This window comes from Nerophis ophidion, linkage group LG06 (assembly GCF_033978795.1).
Source record: "Nerophis ophidion isolate RoL-2023_Sa linkage group LG06, RoL_Noph_v1.0, whole genome shotgun sequence".
Lineage (NCBI taxonomy): Eukaryota > Metazoa > Chordata > Actinopteri > Syngnathiformes > Syngnathidae > Nerophis > Nerophis ophidion.
In genome coordinates this window covers 15,504,012-15,524,011 of record NC_084616.1, presented here as the reverse complement: position 1 = coordinate 15,524,011, position 20,000 = coordinate 15,504,012, and the positions used below count along the sequence as shown (strand labels likewise).

At 32.9% G+C, this 20,000-nt stretch overlaps 2 protein-coding genes across 7 annotated transcripts in view; both read left to right on the top strand.

Annotated features, from left to right (window-relative positions):
- The window catches only part of LOC133554252 (collagen alpha-1(XXVIII) chain-like), an 80,123-nt gene extending 77,721 nt beyond the window's left edge, over window positions 1-2,402 (top strand). Inside the window, exon 35 of the mRNA XM_061902757.1 lies at window positions 954-2,402. Coding sequence (XP_061758741.1) covers window positions 954-961 — 8 coding nt within the window. The 3' untranslated portion in view covers window positions 962-2,402. The remainder of the gene's footprint in view (window positions 1-953) is intronic.
- A 7,838-nt stretch (window positions 2,403-10,240) lies between these two features.
- LOC133554251 (protein-glutamine gamma-glutamyltransferase 5-like) overlaps window positions 10,241-20,000 on the top strand; it is a 39,582-nt gene continuing 29,822 nt past the window's right edge. For all 6 annotated transcript variants that reach the window (XM_061902751.1, XM_061902756.1, XM_061902755.1 and 3 more), the window contains exons 1-4: window positions 10,241-10,336; window positions 12,213-12,310; window positions 19,692-19,874; window positions 19,947-20,000. The exon at window positions 19,947-20,000 is cut by the window's right edge and continues 183 nt beyond it. In XM_061902751.1, coding sequence (XP_061758735.1) covers window positions 12,271-12,310; window positions 19,692-19,874; window positions 19,947-20,000 — 277 coding nt within the window. In that variant the 5' untranslated portion in view covers window positions 10,241-10,336; window positions 12,213-12,270. The remainder of the gene's footprint in view (window positions 10,337-12,212; window positions 12,311-19,691; window positions 19,875-19,946) is intronic.

The window sequence follows — 20,000 nt, the reverse complement described above, 5'->3', positions numbered from 1 at the left end:
GGCACTAAAAACACATAAAAAAATATATATCTAAACAAAATAAATACATTTAAAAAATAAATATATATATATATTATATATATATTTTTTTTTTCATTTTTATTTTGTTTAAATGCATATTTTTTAGTGTGTTTTTTAATACCTATCAGTGAAAAACTTTTATCAAGGCATTAAGAAACACATTAAAAAATATATATTTAAACAAAATAAAAAAATTAAAAAAATGGAAATAAAATATACTTTTATGTGTGTGTGTGTGTGTGTGTGTGTGTGTGTGTGTGTGTATATATATATATATTTGTGTGTATATATGTGTATATATACACAAATATATATAAATAAATAAATAAAAATATATATAAATAAATAAATATAAATATGTATGTGTATATACGTGTATATGTATGTATATATATGTATGTATGTGTATATATATCAAATTTTTATATTAAAATTATGATAAGAAATATTAGAAGTTATGTTTAAAAAACATGTCATCAGTCCGTGATAAACAAGGCAGAGGTTTATTTAACAAGAATTAAACAATTATAATTGCACATTTTTTTACACAGATAGAACATGTCTTAGAAAGTATTCAATAACAAATGTGTCTGCATCATAACACTTTCTGCATCATGAAACTTACTTATTGTGGCCATTGCGAGTTAAACTATTACCACCCCCTTTCAACTTAAAGACAGTATAAGTCCATTCCAGACGTTTACCAATAAATAAGTTAGAGTATTTCATTGTTCTGTTTGACTCATTTCACTTGATCACACCTTTTTCTAACATTCCACACGACTAAATAGTCAAAACGTGTATGATTGCTGCTCGTGTCCTTTGTAGTGGACGCTGGTATATCATGGACTCCCATTCAGTTTAGTCTCATTCCATTCATTCACTCATTCATGAAGTGTGATTGTCACAATCTGGCCTCTGTGTGGTTGCAGGAAGCTGAGTGAAGAAATCCGTCTGCTCCATTCTGGTTTTGCTTCGCCATCTTCATTCCGCCTACTCAGGAACGAGGCTGTCTGTTTCCTCTCCCCATGGGAACAGAGTGTTGTTGTTTTTTTATTTTCCTACAGTCATACAGTCTCCGAGTGACAATTGACTGCCTTCAGGAACGCCAGTTGTACGTCCGACTTTAACTTGTTTTCTTTTGGTGACATTACACCTTGGACACAATTTGATGCCATTGACCACACAAATGTTGGAGAAAGAGTTGGTTTTGATCACATTGTTAAACTGATACCTCTCCTGGGGCGTCAGTCTAAACAACAGATGTCAAAGTGGTTTTCATGGGGGGCCACATGGCAGTTATGGCTGCCATCAAAAGGGCCGCTTGTAACAGCGAATAATGTAGGAATTTGATTTAATTATTAATTTTAAATATATATATATATATATATATATATATATATATATACATAATATACAATTATTTTGACTGAGCTGCCAGTTTTTGACAGTAAAATCTACAGTTATTTTTAACAGTGAATTACTGTAAACGGAAAGACGGTACGTTTGTTTTTTACCGTAGAAAAACTGGCGTCTTAAGTTGCCAGAATAAATAAAGAACTTGTACTTGTCACAATCCGCTACTTGGATCATGTCATGTTCTGGTTTAGTTCTGTTTTTGTATCACATCTGGTTAGTTTGTCTTCCTTAGTTCCTGGTGGCACTTCTTGTTTGCTCCGTTCCCTTAGCAACGCAGTTGTGTCACCTGGCTTCTGTTTGTCACGCGCACCTGCTTTTTGACTATTCCCTGTATTCAAGCCTGCTCTTTTTGTTCCTTCGGTCTCCCAGTGTAATTTGCTCTTGATGCGATCCCGCATTGTGCTGAATACCCTTTTGACCTCGATTAGCTTCCACGCTATCGGTTTGTTTATTTCCCGAGCTCATATGCTAGCGTCTTTTGTTCCGTCTAGCTCACATGCTAGTTCTGTTGGTTTTGTCTATAGTGCCTTTGTGCAAGTGTTATGTTCTTAGTTTGTTCTTTAGCATAAATAAATAATTTCTTACCTTTACGCTGTGTCTTATCCGACTGCATAATTGAGAGAACGCAACCGCATCACCTCAATGCCAGCGAAACGTCACAGTACTGTTTTTCCATGAACAATATCATGTTGTAAAAACGAATGTTTCGGGCATCTGGTCAGGATGCCCCCTGCAGGCCTCCCTATGGAGGTGTTTAGGGCCCGTCCAGCCGGTAGGAGGCCACGTTGGGAAAACTATGTCTCCCGGCTGGAATGGGAACGCCTCGGGATCCTCCGGGAAGAGCTGGATGAAGTGGCTGGGGAGAGGGAAGTCTGGGCTTCCCTGCTTAAGCTGCTGCCCCCGCGACCCGACCTCGGATAAGCGGAAGAAGCTGGATGGATGGATGGATGGATGGATGGATGGATGGATGGATGGAAAAACCAGTGTCAATTAACACAAAAATTCTGGCAACTAAACTGTCCGCTTTTTCCGTAACCCAATCCCCCCCCCCCAAAAAAAAACACTGGTAGGGTTTTTCCATTTACCATAAAATGTTGTAAAAAATCAAGAACCCACTATTTTACAGTAAAATTTTGTAAATGTCAAGTTTTCACTGTAAAATGGACAGTCTACTTAAAAACTTAAAAAAAAATAAAAATATATATATATATATATATATATATATATATACTGTGTGTGTATATATATACATATATATATATAAATATGTATATATATATATATTACATATATATATATTTATACTGTGTGTATGTATATATATATAAAAACTGTATATATATATATATACTGTGTGTGTATATATATATACTGTATATATATGTATATTTTTTTAAATAGACTGTCCATTTTACAGTAAAAACTTAACATTTACAAATTTTTACTGTAAAATTGTGCTTTTTAAATATTTTTACAACATAAAACGGTAAATGGAAAAACCGTACCACTGTTATTTGGATTAAATTTTTTTTTTTTTACAGAAAAAGCTGACAGATTAGTTGCCAGAATTTTTGTGTTAAATTGTTTTCCACAACATGATATTGTTCATGGAAAAACAGTACAAGTTCTTTATTTATTTTGGCAACTTAGCCGCCAGTTTTTTTTTTACCGTAAAAACAAAAACAAATGTACCGTCTTTCCGTTTACAGTAATACGCAGATAAAAACAGCAACCGTAGATTTTACAGTCCAAAAACTGGCAGCTCAGTCAGCAGAATTTTAACGCAAAAAAAAAAAAAAACGTATATAAAAAGTTATATGCTGTAAAACCCAACTATACGTTTATTGCCATTTTTTAATGAATTTGATGGGTTGTTTGCTGCAAAGTTAGGTATTTCTACTCAGACAAAAACATGTTTGGAAAGTATGATAATATTTCATATATTTGTTGCAATATTGGGTACTATTAAAGCTAAAAAGGTATGCAGTTTCAAGCAGTACATATATTTTTTCAGTCAAAATGAAAAAAAAAAACAATGACATTTAATGAGAAAATATTAAGTACTTTATTGACACAAATCACTTCCAGGTGTTTGCTTTTGACTTTGCCACCCGTGCTCTGAACCCGACTGTTACAAACTGTGCAAAGGCCGACTTTCACTGCAGTAATATTTTCTTCTCCAGACACGGCGTTGCTGGCCCCCTGCTGGGCCGTGGTCACGAGGAGTCAGGGACGTAGGAACTAACCCAGTAGCTTGCTTAACTCTGAGAAGTGTGTGTCGAAGTGCACTTTGAACACTTTTATTAAATACCAACTGAACAAACCAGCGACTCCTCGCCTCTTCTTTCTCTGCCCTCACCAGAGATCAAGACGGCGCTTTTACAGGCCGACCAAAAACGAGGACACAAATATGCGTGCCAAGGCCAGAACTCGGTGAACATTTGCCAATGGTTCTCAAACTTGCTTATTAAATAATATATTTATTTAAATAAAACACTTTATCTCCTCTGTTGACAGTAGTGATGGCGCTAGGAATTTTTATTTATGTAGCCCTAAATCACAAGTGTCTCAAAGGGCTGCACAAGCCACAACAACATCCTGGGTTCAGCGCCCACATGAGGGCAAGGAAAAACTCACAACCCAGAGGGACGTCGATGAGAATGACTATGAGAAACCTTGGAGAGGACCGCAAATGTTGGGAGACTATTCACACTATTATGTTACATTCACTATGGACTGGACTCCCACTATTATGTTGGATCCACTATGGACTGGACTCTCACTATTATGTTGGATCCACTATGGACTGGACTCTCACTATTATGTTAGATCCACTATGGATTGGACTCTCACGCTATTATGTTAGATCCACTATAGACTGGACTCTCACACTATTATGTTAGATCCACTATGGACTGGACTCTCACTATAATGTTAGATCCACTATGGACTGGACTCTCACACTATCATGTTAGATCCACTATGGACTGGACTCTCACACTATTATGTTAGATCCACTATGGACTGGACTCTCACACCGTTATGTTAGATCCACTATGGACTGGACTCTCACTATTATGTTGGATCCACTATGGACTGGACTGTCACGCTATTATGTTAAATTCACTATGGACTGGACTCTCACACTATTATGTTAGATCCACTATGGACTGGACTCTCACACTATTATGTTAGATCCACTATGGACTGGAATCTCACAATATTATGCTAGATCCACTATGGACTGGACTCTTACTATTATGTTGGATTCACTATGGACTGGACTCTCACACTATTATGTTAGATCCACTATGGACTGAGCTCTCACACTATTATGTTAGATCCAATATGGACTAGACTGTCACATTATTATGTTAGATCCACTATGGACTGGACTGTCACAATATTATGTTAGATCCACTATGGACTGGACTCCCACTGTTATGTTAGATCCACTATGGACTGGACTGTCACACTATTATGTTAGACCCACTATGGACTGGACTCTCACTATTATGTTAGATCCACTATGGACTGGACTCTCACACTATTATGTTAGATCCACTATGAACTGGACTCTCACACTATTAAGTTAAATCCACTATAGACTGGACTCTCACAATATTATGCTAGATCCACTATGGACTGGACTCTTACTATTATGTTGGATCCACTATGGACTGGACTTTCACCCTATTATGTTAGATCCACCATGGACTGGACTTCTACACTATTATGTTGGATCCACCATGGACTGGAATCTCACAATGTTATGTTAGATCCACTATGGACTGGAATCTCACAATATTATGCTAGATCCACTATGGACTGGACTCTTACTATTATGTTAGATCCACTATGGACTGGACTCTCACACTGTTATGTTAGATCCACTATGGACTGGACTCTCACACCATTATGTTAGATCCACTATGGACTGGACTCTCACACCATTATGTTGGATCCACTATGGACTGGACTCTCACACTATTATGTTAGATCCACTATGGACTGGACTCTCACACTATTATGTTAGATCCACTATGGACTGGATTCTCACAATATTATGCTAGATCCACTATGGACTGGACTCTTACTATTATGTTAGATCCACTATGGACTGGACTGTCACACTATTATGTCAGACCCACTATGGACTGGACTCTCACTATTATGTTAGATCCACTATGGACTGGACTCTCACACTATTATGTTAGATCCACTATGGACTGGACTCTCACTATTATGTTAGATCCACTATGAACTGGACTCTCACACTATTAAGTTAAATCCACTATGGACTGGACTCTCACTATTATGTTAGATCCACTATGGACTGGAATCTCACAATATTATACTAGATCCACTGTGGACTGGACTCTTACTATTATGTTGGATCCACTAAGGACTGGACTCTCACACTATTATGTTGGATCCACTATGGACTGGACTCTCACACTATTATGTTAGATCCACTATGGACTGGAATCTCACAACATTATGCTAGATCCACTATGGACTGGACTCTTACTATTATGTTAGATCCACTATGGACTGGCCTCTCTCACTATTATGTTAGATCCACTATGGACTGGACTCTCACACTGTTATGTTAGATCCACTATGGACTGGACTCTCACACCATTATGTTAGATCCACTATGGACTGGACTCTCACTATTATGTTAGATCCACTATGGACTGGACTCTCACACTATTATGTTAGATCCACTATGGACTGGAATATCACAGTATCATGCTAGATCCACTATGGACTGGACTCTCACACTATTATGTTGGATCCACTATGGACTGAACTCTCACACTATTATGTTAGATCCACTACGGACTGGACTCTCACTATTATCTTAGATCCACTATGGACTGAACTCTCACACTATTATGTTAGATCCACTATGGACTGGAATCTCACACTATTATGCTAGATCCACTATGGACTGGACTCTCACACTATTATGTTGGATCCACTATGGACTGGACTCTCACACTATTATGTTAGATCCACTATGGACTGAACTCTCACACTATTATGTTAGATCCACTATGGACTGGACTCTCACACTATTATGTTAGATCCACTATGGACTGGACTCTCACTATAATGTTAGATCCACTATGGACTGGACTCTCACACTATTATGTTAGATCCACTATGGACTGGACTCTCACTATAATGTTAGATCCACTATGGACTGGAATCTCACAATATTATGTTAGATCCACTATGGACTGGACTCTCACACTATTATGTTGGATCCACTAGGGACTAGACTCTCTCACTATTATGTTAGATCCACTATGTGAAGTGAAGTGAATTATATTTATATAGCGCTTTTCTCAAGTGACTCAAAGCGCTTTACATAGTGACACCCAATATCTAAGTTACATTTAAACCAGTGTGGGTGGCACTGGGAGCAGGTGGGTAAAGTGTCTTGCCCAAGGACACAACGGCAGTAACTAGGACAGCACAAGCGGGAATCGAACCTGCAACCCTCAAGTTGTTGGCACGGCTGCTCTACCAACCGAGCTATACCGCCCCTATGGACTGGAATCTCACAATATTATGCTAGATCCACTATGGACTGGACTCTTACTATTATGTTGGATCCACTATGGACTGAACTCTCACACTATTATGTTAGATCCACTATGGACTAGACTCTCACACTATTATGTTAGATCCACTATGGACTGGACTCTCACAATATTATGTTAGATCCACTATGGACTGAACTCTCACACTGTTATGTTAGATCCACTATGGACTGGACTCTCACACTATTATGTTAGATCCACTATGGACTGGACTCTCACTATTGTGTTAGATCCACTATGGACTGGACTCTTACTATTATGTTGGATCCACTATGGACTGAACTCTCACACTATTATGTTAGATCCACTATGGACTAGACTCTCACACTATTATGTTAGATCCACTATGGACTGGACTCTCACACTATTATGTTAGAACCTCTATGGACTGGACTCTCACACTATGATGTTAGATCCACTATGGACTGGACTCTTACACTATTATGTTAGATCCACTATGGACCGGACTCTCCCACTATTATGTTAGATCCACTATGGACTGGACTCCCACTATTATGTTAGATCCACTATGGACTGGACTTTCACAATATTATGTTAGATCCACTATGGGCTGGACTCTCACACTATTATGTTAGATCCACTATGGACTGGACTTTCACACTATTATGTTAGATCCACTATGGACTGGACTCTTACTATTATGTTGGATCCACTATGGACTGGACTCTCACTATTGTGTTAGATCCACTATGGACTGGTCTCCCACTATTATGTTAGATCCACTATGGACTGGACTTTCACAATATTATGTTAGATCCACTATGGACTGGACTCTCACACTATTATGTTAGATCCACTATGGACTGGACTTTCACACTATTATGTTAGATCCACTATGGACTGGACTCTTACTATTATGTTGGATCCACTATGGACTGGACTCTCACTATTATGTTAGATCCACTATGGACTGGACTCTCACTATTATGTTAGATCCACTACGGACTGGACTCTCCACTATTATGTTGGATCTATTATGGACTGGACTCTCACAATATTATGCTAGATCCACTATGGACTGGACTCTTACTATTATGTAGGATCCACTATGGACTGGACTCTCTGGTGGTAATCTCTGACCACATTGTAGTCGTTCTCCACCAACCACCCATTTCGAGGCTCTAATAATGATTTCCATTGCCATCGTAAAGGCCAATGGGGAGATGATGGTGCACCCAGCCATGATGCCTACTTCCAGAGATTGCCACGTAGTGGTGAATCCTGATGTTGTGAGGCAAAACAGCAAATCCTGGAAATAGCGTTTTACAAGATTTGTGATTGTAGTTGGTACTTGGAAGAATTCAAAGGCAGTCCACAGCAATGAATGTGGGACTGAACCATAGGTGTTGGCCAGATCAAGGAACAAGACATGAAGATCTTTTCCTTCTTTTTTCGCAGTATGTATGTATCTATGTATGTATAAAGTATATATGTATGTATATATGTATGTATGCAGTATGTATGTATCTATATATGTATGTATGCAGTATGTATGTATTTATATATGTATGTATGCAGTATGTATGTATCTATATATGTATGTATACAGTATGTATGTATTTATATATGTATGTATGTATGCAGTATGTATGTATGTATGTATACAGTATGTATTTATGTATTTATATATGTATGTATGCAGTATGTATGTATATATGTATGTATACAGTATGTATGTATTTATATATGTATGTATGCAGTATGTATGTATGTATGTATGTATATATGTATGTATACAGTATGTATGTATTTATATATGTATGTATGCAGTATGTATGTATGTATATATGTATGTATACAGTATGTATGTATGTATGTATATATATATATGTATACAGTATGTATGTATTTATATATGTATGTATACAGTATGTATGTATGTATATATGTATGTATACAGTATGTATGTATTTATATATGTATGTATGCAGTATGTATGTATGTATATATGTATGTATGTATATATGTATGTATACAGTATGTATGTATTTATATATGTATTTATGCAGTATGTATGTATGTATATATGTATGTATACAGTATGTATGTATGTATATATGTATGTATACAGTATGTATGTATGTATTTATATATGTATTTATGCAGTATGTATGTATGTATATATGTATGTATACAGTATGTGTGTATTTATATATGTATGTATGCAGTATGTATATTTGTATGTATACAGTATGTATGTATGTATGTATATTTGTATTATGCAGTATGTATGTATGTATATATGTATGTATGCAGTATGTATGTATGTATATATGTATGTATACAGTATGTATGTATTTGAATATGTATGTATACAGTATGTATGTATTTATATATGTATGTATGCAGTATGTATGTATCTATATATGTATGTATGTATGCAGTATGTATGTATGTATGTATGTATATATGTATGTATACAGTAGTGAAGTGAAGTGAATTATATTTATATAGCGCTTTTCTCGAGTGACTCAAAGCGCTTTACATAGTAAAACCCAATATCTAAGTTACATATAAACCAGTGTGCGTGGCACTGGGAGCAGGTGGGTAAAGTGTCTTGCCCAAGGACACAACAGCAGTGACTAGGATGGCGGAAGCGGGAATCGAACCTGCAACCCTCGAGTTGCTGGCACGGCCACTCTACCAACCGAGCTATGCCGCCTGTACAAAATAGTCAGTATGTATTTATGTATTTATATATGTATGTATGCAGTATGTATGTATGTATATATATATGTATACAGTATGTATGTATTTATATATGTATGTATACAGTATGTATGTATGTATGTATATATGTATGTATACAGTATGTATATATTTATATATGTATTTATGCAGTATGTATGTATATATGTATGTATACAGTATGTATGTATGCAGTATGTATGTATGTATATATGTATTATGCAGTATGTATGTATGTATATATGTATGTATGTATATATGTATTATGCAGTATGTATATATGTATGTATGCAGTATGTATGTATGTAAATATGTATGTTTGCAGTAAATATGTACAGTGTGTAGACAGTATATACATATTCACTCTCGTTATACATGTGGAGAATAACTGCCATGTTTCTCTGTTTTTTCATTGATAGATCGTTCTCTTAAAAAAAAAAAAAAAAAGTGGTCCAGTGAGTTTGTTATCAGCAGGTGGGCGGAGTCTCGCTGTCACGCCTTTCTAGACTACCCAGTGGATGTCAATCACAGCATGGACGCCACCGCAGACACAAATAGGCGCAACATGAGCGGTGAGTTGTAACGAATTTGAAATATTTTTTTCAATTATTGTTATTTATGTTAAATGTTTATTTAGGACACATTGAATAATACCATTTCTAACGTGTTACTCATGTTTCCACCAGTGGGTGTGTATGTAATGTACACACCCAGGAGCCTATAAATGATTGACTTATATTTGAAGTAATATAGTAAATATTTTTGATTCAATAAGTATTTTATTTTATTTTATTTTATTTTAAACAGTAAAGTATTCCCTTATATTTGAAGTAATATAATAAATATTTTCAATTCAATATGTATTTTATTGTATTTTATTTTATTTTGAACAGTAAATTATTGACTTATATTTAAGGTAATATAATAAATGTTTTTAATTCTATATATATTTTATTTTATTTTATTTTATTTTGAACAGCAAATGATTGACTTATATTTAAAGTAATATAATAAATATTTTTAATTCAATATGTATTTTATTTTATTTTATTTTAAACAGTAAATCATTCACTTATATTTGAAGTACAGAATATAATTTTTTAATTCAATATGTATTTTATTTTATTTTATTTTGTTTTATTTTAAACAGTAAATTATTCACTCATATTTGAAGTAATATAATAAATATTTTTAATTCAATATGTATTTTATTTAATTTAATTTTAAACAGTAAATTATTCACTTATATTTGAAGTATTATAATAAAATTTTTTAATTCAATATGTATTTATTTATTTTATTTTAAACAGTAAATTATTCCCTTATATTTGAAGTAATATATAATAAATATTTTTAATTCAATATGTGTTTTTTTATTTATTTATTTTAAACTGTAAATTATTCACTTATATTTAAAGTAATACAGTAAATATTTTTTAATTCAATATGTATTTTAAATTTATTTTATTTTAAAGAGTAAATTATTTACTTATATTTGAAGTAATATAGTAAATATGTTTAATTCAATATGTATTTATATTTTATTTTATTTTAAACAGTCAATTATTCACTCATATTTGAAGTAAAATAATAAATATTTTTAATTCAGTATTTGTTTTATTTTAATTTTATTTTGAACAGTAAATTATTCACTTATATTTGAAGTAAATTAATAAATATTTTAATTTAATATGTATTTTATTTTGTTTTATTTTATTTTAAACAGTAAATTATTCCCTTATATTTGAAGTAATATAATACATATTTTTAATTCAATATGCATTTATTTTATTTTATTTAAAAAAGTAAATGATTCACTTATATTTGAAGTAATATATAAATATTTTTGATATAACATGTATTTTTTTAAACAGTTTGTTATACAAGAATACTTTTTGGACTCATGCAACGTCGTCACATTTTCATGATTTATATATTCATGCCGTGTTTCCTCGTACAGCGACTGGGAGGCTTAACTTGTTTAACTGCAACAAGTGCTAGGTGTCTTTTTCGTAGGAATAATGCCTGTAATTATTTTTTGTCCCGATGTGTCTAAAAATAATTTTATATTTTAATATTGATATTATCAATTATTAGTATTTTTTTTACATAGAAAATGCTGACACATTAAAATAATAATAAAAAATACAATATAATATATATTAAAAGTAATAGAAAAAAAAGACAAGTGTTTTTGTGTCGCAGGAAAGTGTTCATTCCTTTGCTGGGGCGTGTGCACATAGACAAGTGCACCTATGTATTCAGTATGTATGTATGTATGTATATATGTAGGTATGCAGTATGTATGTATGTATGTATGTATGCATGTATGTATGCAGTATGTATGTATGTATATATGTATGTATACAGTATGTCTGTATGTATATATGTATGTATGTAGTATATATGTAAAAAAAAAAAGTGGTCCAGTGAGTTTGTTATCAGCAGGTGGGCGGAGTCTCGCTGTCACGCCTTTCTAGACTACCCAGTGGATGTCAATCACAGCATGGACGCCACCGCAGACACAAATAGGCGCAACATGAGCGGTGAGTTGTAACGAATTTGAAATATTTTTTTCAATTATTGTTATTTAAGTTAAATGTTTATTTAGGACACATTGAATAATACCATTTCTAATGTGTTACTCATGTTTCCACCAGTGGGTGTGTATGTAATGTACACAGCCAGGAGCCTATAAATGATTGACTTATATTTGAAGTAATATAAAAGATATTTTTGATTCAATAAGTATTTTGTTTTATTTTGTTTTAAAAGGTAAATTATTCACTTATTTTTGAAGTAATATAATAAATATTTTTAATTCGATATGTCCAAAGGGAATGAGCGGCAGAAAATGGATGGATGGATGCATTTCATTTTATTTTATTTTAAACAGTAAATTATTCACTTATATTTGAAGTAATATAATACATATTTTTAATTCAATATGTGTTTTTTTCAAACAGTAAATTATTCACTTATATTTGAAGTAATATAATATATTTTTTAATTAAATATTAATTTATTTTATTTTAGTTTACACAGTAAATTATTCACTTATATTTGAAATAATAAAAAATAAATATTTTTAATTCAATAAATATTTTATTTTATTTTATTTTAAACAGTAAATTATTCACTTATATTTGAGGAAATATAACAAATATTTTCAAATCAATATGTATTTTATTTTATTTTGAACAGTAACTTATTCACTTACATTTAAAGTAATATAATAAATATTTTAATTCAATATGTATTTTATTTTATTTTGAACAGTAAATTATTCACTTATTTTTGAAGTAATATAATAAATATTTTTGATTGAATATGTATTATTACTTAATTTTATTTTAAACAGTGAATTAGTAACTTGTATTTGAAGTAATATTTTTATTTTAAACAGAAAATGATTGACTTATATTTGAAGTAATATTTCTAATTCAGTATGTATTTTATTTTATTTTAAACAGTAAATATTTCACTTATATTTGAAGTTATATAAAATGTTTTTAATTTAATGTTTTATTTTATTTTATTTTGAACAGTAAATTATTCACTTTATATTTGAAGTAATATTTCTAATTCAATATGTATTTTATTTTATTTTGAACTGTAAATTATTCAATTATATTTAAAGTAATATTTTTTATTAAATTTATTTTATTTTGAACAGTAAACTATTCACTTATTGAAGTAATACATATTTTTAATTCAATATGTATTTTTTTTTATTTTAAACAGTAAATTATTCACTTATATTTGAAGTAATATAATTTTAATTCAATATGTATTTTATTTTAAACAGTAAATGATTGACTTATATTTGAAGTAGTATATTTCTAGTTCAATATGTATTTTATTTGATTTTAAACAGCAAATTATTCACTTATATTTGAAGTTAAATAATATTTTTAATTCAATATGTATTTTTTATTTTATTTTAAACAGTAAATTATTTACTTATATTTGAAGTAATATAATTATTTTGGATTCAATATGTATTTTATTTTATTTTACTTTATTTTATATTAAACATTAAATTATTCACTTATATTTGATGTAATATAATAAGAATTTTTAATTCAGTATGTATTTTATTTTATTTTGAACAGTAAACTATTCACTTATTGAAGTAATACATATTTTTAATTCAATATGTATTCTTATTTTATTTTAAACAGTAAATTATTTACTTATATTTGAAGTAATATAATTTTAATTCAATATGTATTTTATTTTAAACAGTAAATGATTGACTTATATTTGAAGTAATATATTTCTAATTCAATAAGTATTTTATTTTATTTTAAACAGTAAATTATTCACTTATATTTGAAGTAATATAATTTTAATTCAATATGTATTTTAAACAGTAAATGATTGACTTATATTTGAAGTAATATATTTCTAATTCAATATGTATTTTATTTGATTTTAAACAGCGAATTATTCACTTATATTTTAAGTTAAATAATATTTTTAATTCAATATGTATTTTTAATTTTATTTTAAACAGTAAATTATTTACTTATATTTGAAGTAATATAATTATTTTTGATTCAATATGTATTTTATTTTACTTTATTTTATATTAAACAGTAAATTATTCACTTATATTTGATGTAATATAATAAGTATTTTTAATTCAGTATGTATTTTATTTTATTTTAAACAGTAAATTATTCACTTATAGTTGAAGTAATATATTATTTTTAATTCCTTATGTATTTTATTTTAAACAAATTCATTTGAATTTGAAGTAATATAATATTTTTGATTCAACATGTATTTTATTTTATTTTATTCAGTAAATTATTCACTTTTATTTTAATATAACAAATATTGTTAATTCAATATATTTTTTTATTTTAAACAGTAAATTATTAATTTATATTTGAAGTAATAAATATTTTTAATTCAATATGTGTTATTTTTTAAACGGTTAGGTTTATACAAGAATACTTTTTGGACTTATGCAACGTTGTCATATTTAAATGATTTACATATTCATGCCGTGTTTCCTCGTACAGCGACTGGGAGGCTTAACCTGATTAACTGCAACAAGTGCCAGGTGTCTTTTTCTTAGGAATAATGCCTGTATTTTTTTTTGTCCTGATGCGTCTAAAAATAATTTTAGATTTTAATAATGCTATTTTATTATTGTATAATATCAATTCATTATTTTATTTACATAGATAATGCTGACACATTAAAATAACAATAAAAAATACAATATAATATATTAAAAGTAATGCACTTTATTTTCATATAAAATTTATATAATATATGAACAAATTTATCATTAAAAAATTCTGATCATTCAATTGTGAAATAGTGTACTATATTGTTTGGCTTTTTTTTTTTTAAACCAAAATAAATGCTGAAAAAAATCAATTCCCATCCAAATCCTGATTTAAAAATATTTAAATTCCAGTTCACAATTTTGAAGAATCATTTGAGGTTAACCCCCCCCCCCCCCTTACAAAAAACAAAAAACAAAACAAAACTGTTAATATACATACATACATATTTATTTATTTATTTATTTTATTTTTTTTACTTAAAAGTATTTGAACCTATTTAAATTTTTAAAAAATCTAAAAAAATATAATATACATATATGTACATTTATATTAAATACAGTATGGGCAGCACGGTGGAACCAGGGGTTAGTGCATGTGCCTCATAATAAAAAGGTCCTGAGTAGTCCTGGGTTGGATCCTGCGCTCGGGATCTTTCTTTGTGGAGTTTGCATGTTCTCCCCATGAATGCGTGGGTTCCCTCGTGGATTAATTAATTTGTGAAATAGTGTATTAAATTGTTTGGGTTTTTTTTTTAACCAAAATAAATGCTGAAAAAATCGATTCATATCCCAATCGTGATTAATTTTTTTTTTTTAGTTTCAATTCCGGTTCACAATTTTGAAGAATCAATTTAGGTTAACAAAAAAAAAAAAATAATAATAATTTTAAAAAATCAATCAAATAAAATGTATATGTACATACATGTGGAGCCCCTAAAGCATGGGTGTCAAACTCTGGCCCGCGGGCCAAATTTGGCCCACCGTGTAATTTAATTTGGCCTTTGAGGCAATATCAAATTAACATTAGAGCTGGCCCGCCGGTATTATAACACAACATTCACCACTAATACTCCTACTTACCAACCCTCCCGATTTTCCCGGGAGACTCCCGAATTTCAGTGCCCTTGCCGAAAATCACCCGGGGCAACCAATCTCCCGAATTTCTCTCGATTTCCACCCAACAACATCATTGGGGACGTGCCTTAAAGGCACTACATTCAACGTCCTCTACAACCTGTCGTCCCGTCCGCTTTTTCTCCATACAAACATTGTGTCGGCCCAGTCACATACTATATGCGGACTTTACACACAAACAAGTGAATGCAAGGCATACTTGGTCAACCGCCATACAGGTCACACTGAGGGTAGCCGTATGAACAACTTTAATACTGTTACAAATATGCGCCACACTGTGAACCCACACCAAACAAGAATGACAACCACATTTAGGGAGAACATCCGCACCGTAACCCAACATAAACACAACAAACAAATACCCAGAACCCCTTGCAGCACTAACTCTTTCAGGATGCTACAATATTTGATTTTGCATGTCACTATAAAGTTATATAAGCCTTGCTCGTTCAATATTCAATGCAAAACTTGTTTGGGTCCCTATTAAAAGGTTAATTTGTTCAACCTTGGCCTGCGGCTTTGTTCAGTTTTAAATTTTGGCCCATTCTGTATTTGAGTTTGACACCCCTGATCTAAAGGGACATTGGGGAAAATTTTGGGGGAGGATTTTTCTATTTTTTTTTTTTTTTTTTTTCCGATATGTATCTTATGTGCACAGAATACATATCTAAATTAAAAATGACAAAAATAAAAAAAGACTTCCCACCAATTTTTTTTCCCCATGTCCCTTTAGGGGCTTCATACATACATACATACATATTTATTTAATTTTATTTTTTTGACCTAAAAAGTATTCAAACCTATTTAAAATAATAACAATAAAATTATAATAATTATATATCAGATCCCAAAGAAGTATATAAACTTTAAAAAGTATATCCATATAATAATATAGTATAAATCATAAAAAAAAATACTGTATTATTTTTCTGTCATGGTGTTTTTTTAATTATTGTTCAAATATTATTTCATGTATTTAACTAAACTGTCTATTAAAAGGGCCGCCTTCTCTCTGGCTCTCAGTGAAGGCGGCCGCTTTCTCTTCCCTCCCTCTTACCTCTCCTGCTTGCGTCTTTTGTTTTGATTTGTCTTAACTATTTTGGAGCCTCTTTTGCTCCACTGCTCTTCAAAATCTGCACAAAAGGAATTGATCAACTTGCCTCTCGACAAAATCGACGAGCTCTTTTCAACGAGAAGCCCCGGTTCCTGAAGAAACGTTTGTTTTTAGACAAACGATGGACCCTTAGGAGAAGCCTGGCGATTATTTTTTTTTTACAGTGGAGGACGTTGAAGACGTCTACCTGTTCAAAATGATAACAGAACATCTGCTGATTGGACTAAACGTCCCCCCTCAGGTACTCTAAAGTAGCCACAAATAATTGAGGGATGGGCAGAGCTGTGAGCACTCAGACTTTCTGGATCAAATCGCAAACGGGACAATATCTCGGAGAAGCTGCCAGCTCTGCAAGGCAAAGTGTGACGAAATTAAGGACTTTTTTTTAAGTGCAATGACCTAAAGTTTCATTAGAGTTATTAGATTGTGGCATGATCCGTTTACCCGGGTCATGGCATGATTCATGTTTGGTAAGTTTTTCCTGTTTTAGTCCGTTTCCTGGGTGCACCCGTTTTCCCCGTGTACTGCTGGTTTCCATGGGCACTGATTCTGCTCACCTGTCTTTGTTTAGCAATTAGTGTTCCCACCAGGTGTTTTGGTTAATCACTTGGCTTTGTAGTTTTGTGTCACCCAGCACTAGTCGCTGGGTCGATGTTTGCTAAATGCAACATTTAGGTTATCCGGTTTTTTGCTGGCTGGTATTCTTCGTTTTTCACCCTTGGAGACTTTTTTTTTTTTTTTAGCTCCACGCTTGTTAGCGTCCTCAGTTTTTTGGTATTTTTGTCCCTCGTTTTATTTATTAAAAGCTTAATCTTCAGCTTGTGAACACTATACAGATTGTCCCATGTCATGTCAAATACCAAGACATTTGTTTTGGACCTAACGATTCCTGTCCTCCAAAAGGCCGGACTGGCCTGAAAACGGTGAACTTTAAGATGTGCAGAGCTATGAGTGCTCAGACTTTTGCGGTTTCTGGATCAAATCGCAAACTGGACAACACCTTGGAGAAGCTGCCAGCTCTGCAAGGCAAAGCAGGACGGAGTTAATGACAGGAAATAGACAATAACGAGGAAAAGTGTAACTTTTCTCTTCCCTACCTTTTTTTTTTTTAATTCTTTTTTTAGCCTGTGGTGGTCACTCTGGTCTTGGACGGGTTCATACTGAAAATGTAATCTTATTTCTTTTTTAAGTGCAATGGCCTAAATTTTCATTCCAGTTATCAGATTGTGGCATGATCCGTTTACCCGGGTCATGGCATGATTCATGCCAAATACCAAGACATTTATTTTGGACCTAACGATCCCTGTCCTCCCTGAGGCCGGACTCGCCTGAAAATGGTGAACTTTGAGATGTGCAGAGCTATGAGCACTCAGACTTTTGCGTTTTCTGGATCAAATCGCAAACTGGACCACATCTTGGAGAAGCTGCCAGCTCTGCGAGGCAAAGTGTGACGGAATTAAGGACAACAAATAGACAATAAACGGGGAAAAATGTAACCTTTTCTTTTCTCCTCCATTGCTCCCCGTTATGTTTACCTTCTCCCTACCTTTTTTCTTAGCCTGTGTCTGTCACTCTGGTCTTGGATGGGTTCATACTGAAAATGTAATCTTACTTTTTTAAGTGCAATGACCTAAAGTTTCATTACAGTTATTAGATTGTGGCATGGTCCGTTTACCCGGGTCATGGCATGATTCATGCCAAATACCAAGACATTTATTTTGGACCTAACGATCCCTGTCCTCCCTGAGGCCGGACTCGCCTGAAGATGGTGAACTTTGAGATGTGCAGAGCTATGAGCGCTCAGACTTTTGCGTTTTCTGGATCAAATTGCAAACTGGACAACATCTTGGAGAAGCTGCCAGCTCTGCAAAGCAAAGTGTGACGGAATTAAGGACAACAAATAGACAATAAATGGGGAAAAATGTAACCTTTTCTTTTCTCCTCCCTCGCTCCCCGTTATGTTGACCTTCTCCCTACCTTTTTTTTTTAGCCTGTGTCTGTCACTCTGGTCTTGGACGGGTTCATACTGAAAATGTAATCTTATTACTTTTTTAAGTACAATGGCCTAAAGTTTCATTCTAGTTATTAAATTGTGGCATGGTCCGTTTACCCGGGTTATGGCATGATTCATGCCAAATACGAAGATATTTATTTTGGACCTAACTATTCCTGTCCTCACAAAGGCCGGACTCGCCTGAAAATGGTGAACTTTGAGATGTGCAGAGCTATGAGCGCTCAGACTTTTGCGGTTTCTGGATCAAATCGCAAACTGGACAACATCTTGGAGAAGCTGCCAGCTATGCAAGGCAAAGCATGACGGAATTAAGGACAAGAAATAGACAAACGGGGAAAAATGTAACCTTTTCTTTTCTCTTCCCTCCCTACCTTTTTTTTTTTTAGCCCGTGGCTGTCTCTTTGGTCTTGGACGGGTTCATACTGAAAATGTAATCTTATTACTTTTTTAAGTGCAATGGCCTAAAGTATCATTCCAGTTATTAGATTGTGGCGTGGTCCGTTTACCCGGGTCATGACATGATTCATGCCAAATACAAAGACATTTATTTTGGACGTAACGATTCCTGTCCTCCCAAAGGCCGGACTCGCCTGAAAATAGTAAACTTTGAGATCGAGGAGAACCACAGTCGCCACGAGACCGAAGGCCTGAGCAGCAAGCGACTGGTGGTGCGGCGCGGAAGAGCCTTCAAAGTCACTCTGATGTTTGACGGACGTCTGTGGGAGCCCAGCGACCGACGTTTGATGCTGCAGGTTTCATTAGGTGCTCTTCACACCCGGACCTGTTGCTAGGCAGAATAGACCTTGATTTTTTTATTTTTTTGTTTAATAACAGGCGACATGTCCGCTAAAATGTTGGTCAACTTTTCCGAGAAGTGGTTCGACACGG